The sequence below is a fragment of the Meleagris gallopavo genome, chromosome 3 (genome assembly GCF_000146605.3).
Source record: "Meleagris gallopavo isolate NT-WF06-2002-E0010 breed Aviagen turkey brand Nicholas breeding stock chromosome 3, Turkey_5.1, whole genome shotgun sequence".
NCBI classification, from domain to species: Eukaryota; Metazoa; Chordata; class Aves; order Galliformes; family Phasianidae; genus Meleagris; species Meleagris gallopavo.
This window is the reverse complement of record NC_015013.2, coordinates 49,489,044-49,490,848: the sequence shown is the minus strand read 5'-3', so window position 1 is coordinate 49,490,848 and position 1,805 is coordinate 49,489,044. Positions and strand designations below refer to the sequence as shown.

Sequence of the window (1,805 nt, the reverse complement as noted above, 5' to 3'; positions counted from 1 at the left end):
CGGGCGCGGCTGAGCGAGAACACGCGGCTGGCCACCCGCTACGCCGTGCGCATCTTCCGCGAGTACCTGAGCGAGAAGGCGCAGAGCCCCGACTTCGAGACCATGGACAAGGGGGCGCTGTGCCGGGTGCTGCGCTCCTTCTACGCCGAGGCGCGCTCCAAGAGCGGACAGCTCTACTCCAAGTCGTCCCTCATCAGCATCCGCAGTTCCCTCAACCGCTACCTCAACGAGCCGCCCTACTGCCGCACCCTCGACCTCACCAAGGACCCCGAGCTGCGCGCCGCCAACCTGACGCTGGCCGCCGTCATCCGCAAGCTGGAGGAGCAGGGTGCGGGGCCAGTGGTGCAGAAGCAGGCCATCACCCGCGCGGACCTCCGCAAGCTCTACACCTGCAGCGTCTTCAGCACGCAGAGCCCTTTCGGGCTCCTCAACAAGGTCTGGTTCGAGACCTGCATGTACTTCTGCACGCGGGGCCGGGAGAACCAGCGGGAGCTGGAGGAGGACTCCTTTGGGCTGGCGGTGGACGAGGACGGCCGCAAGTTCGTCTACTTCAAAGCGCTGGGGCCCTACCACAAGTCGCGCTCGTCCTCCTGGAGCAAGAAGCGAGCGGAGAGCAGTGACGAGGAGAACCTGCCCCGCATGTACGAGACTGGCACCGAGTTCTGCCCCTACGCCAGCTTCGTCAAGTACCTCTCCAAGCGTAACCCCCTGTGCAAAGCCTTCTTCCAGCGCCCGCGGGACCACTGCAGTGAGGGCGACGTCACCTGGTACGAGAACAAGGCCATCGGCAAGAACCTGCTGGGCACCCGCATGCAGATGCTCTCCAAGGCCGCCAAGCTCTCCAAAACATACACCAACCACTGCATCGGCGCCGTCTCCATTGCCACCCTCAACAGCATCGCCGGCATCGGCACCAAGCTGGGGGGCCGCCGCCGCCCCATCACCACCCTGCTCCCCATCACCACCACCACCACCACCACCACCTCCTCCACCACCCCGCTGGCGGGACCTGCTATGCCTCCGCCGCCCTCAACGGTGGGCCGAGGCCCCGGCCGCCCACCGCCAACCCGTATGTGCTGCCCAAAGACGGCGACGCTGCGCCGGTGAAGGCGGAAGCGGCCGCGGTGGCCCCGGCCAAGCGAGCCCTCTACGAGGCGGTGTTCCCAGCGGGAGCCGCGGCTGGCGGTGAGGCCTGTGGGTCCTCAGCCTCCCCCAAAAGACTGTGCCGCCGCCCCGCCGAGCCCCCAGATGCTGCCGCCGTGCCTGCCGTGGTGGTGGTCTCAGTGAAACATGACCCCCTGCCTCACCTCCTGCCCGAAGCCAACGGGCACAGAAGCACCACCTCACCCACTGTAGTATCACCTGCTCTTGTTTCCCCCACACAGGTAACCGGAAAAAGGAAGGAAAAAAAAAAAGAAAAAAAAGAAAAAGGCAAGCTGGCGACCCCGTCCCATGCAGCCTGCTGCTTGCCCCCCTTCCCCTCTGTTTTTCTTTCTTTCCCTCCTTATTTTTTCTCCTCCTTCCTTTTTGCGGAAGATGCGAGTTCTGAGTTCTGAAAGTCGGGCCAAAGTAGTAGATAAGGGCGTCTGATATCATTAGTGTGTGTGGTGTTCTTGATGTGCTAATGAACTATTTGAATAACCTCAGATGCAGGAAACAGCCAGGAGAATACTCAATTACACACTAGTAATGAGGGTGTAATTTTAAACTTCAGAAGTTAACAAGAGGGTTAATATGGCAATTGCATTCATCTTGTATTTGTTTATTTAAAATAGCTCTGTTTCCTGGCAGTGATCCTCTTTTTT

At 60.7% G+C, this 1,805-nt stretch overlaps 2 protein-coding genes across 2 annotated transcripts in view; both read left to right on the top strand.

The window, feature by feature from the left end:
• The first annotated feature begins 12 nt into the window (after positions 1-12).
• LOC116216466 lies at positions 13-1,142 on the top strand. The gene has a single exon (XM_031552844.1). It carries the CDS (start codon positions 103-105, stop codon positions 1,105-1,107), a length of 1,005 nt encoding a protein of 334 aa, XP_031408704.1. The 5' UTR covers positions 13-102; the 3' UTR covers positions 1,108-1,142.
• Positions 1,143-1,194: 52 nt separating this feature from the next.
• Positions 1,195-1,805, top strand: part of LOC100542367 (BTB/POZ domain-containing protein KCTD1) — a 62,714-nt gene continuing 62,103 nt past the window's right edge. Inside the window, exon 1 of the mRNA XM_019613991.2 lies at positions 1,195-1,385. The gene's annotated coding sequence lies outside the window, so the exon portion shown is untranslated. The remainder of the gene's footprint in view (positions 1,386-1,805) is intronic.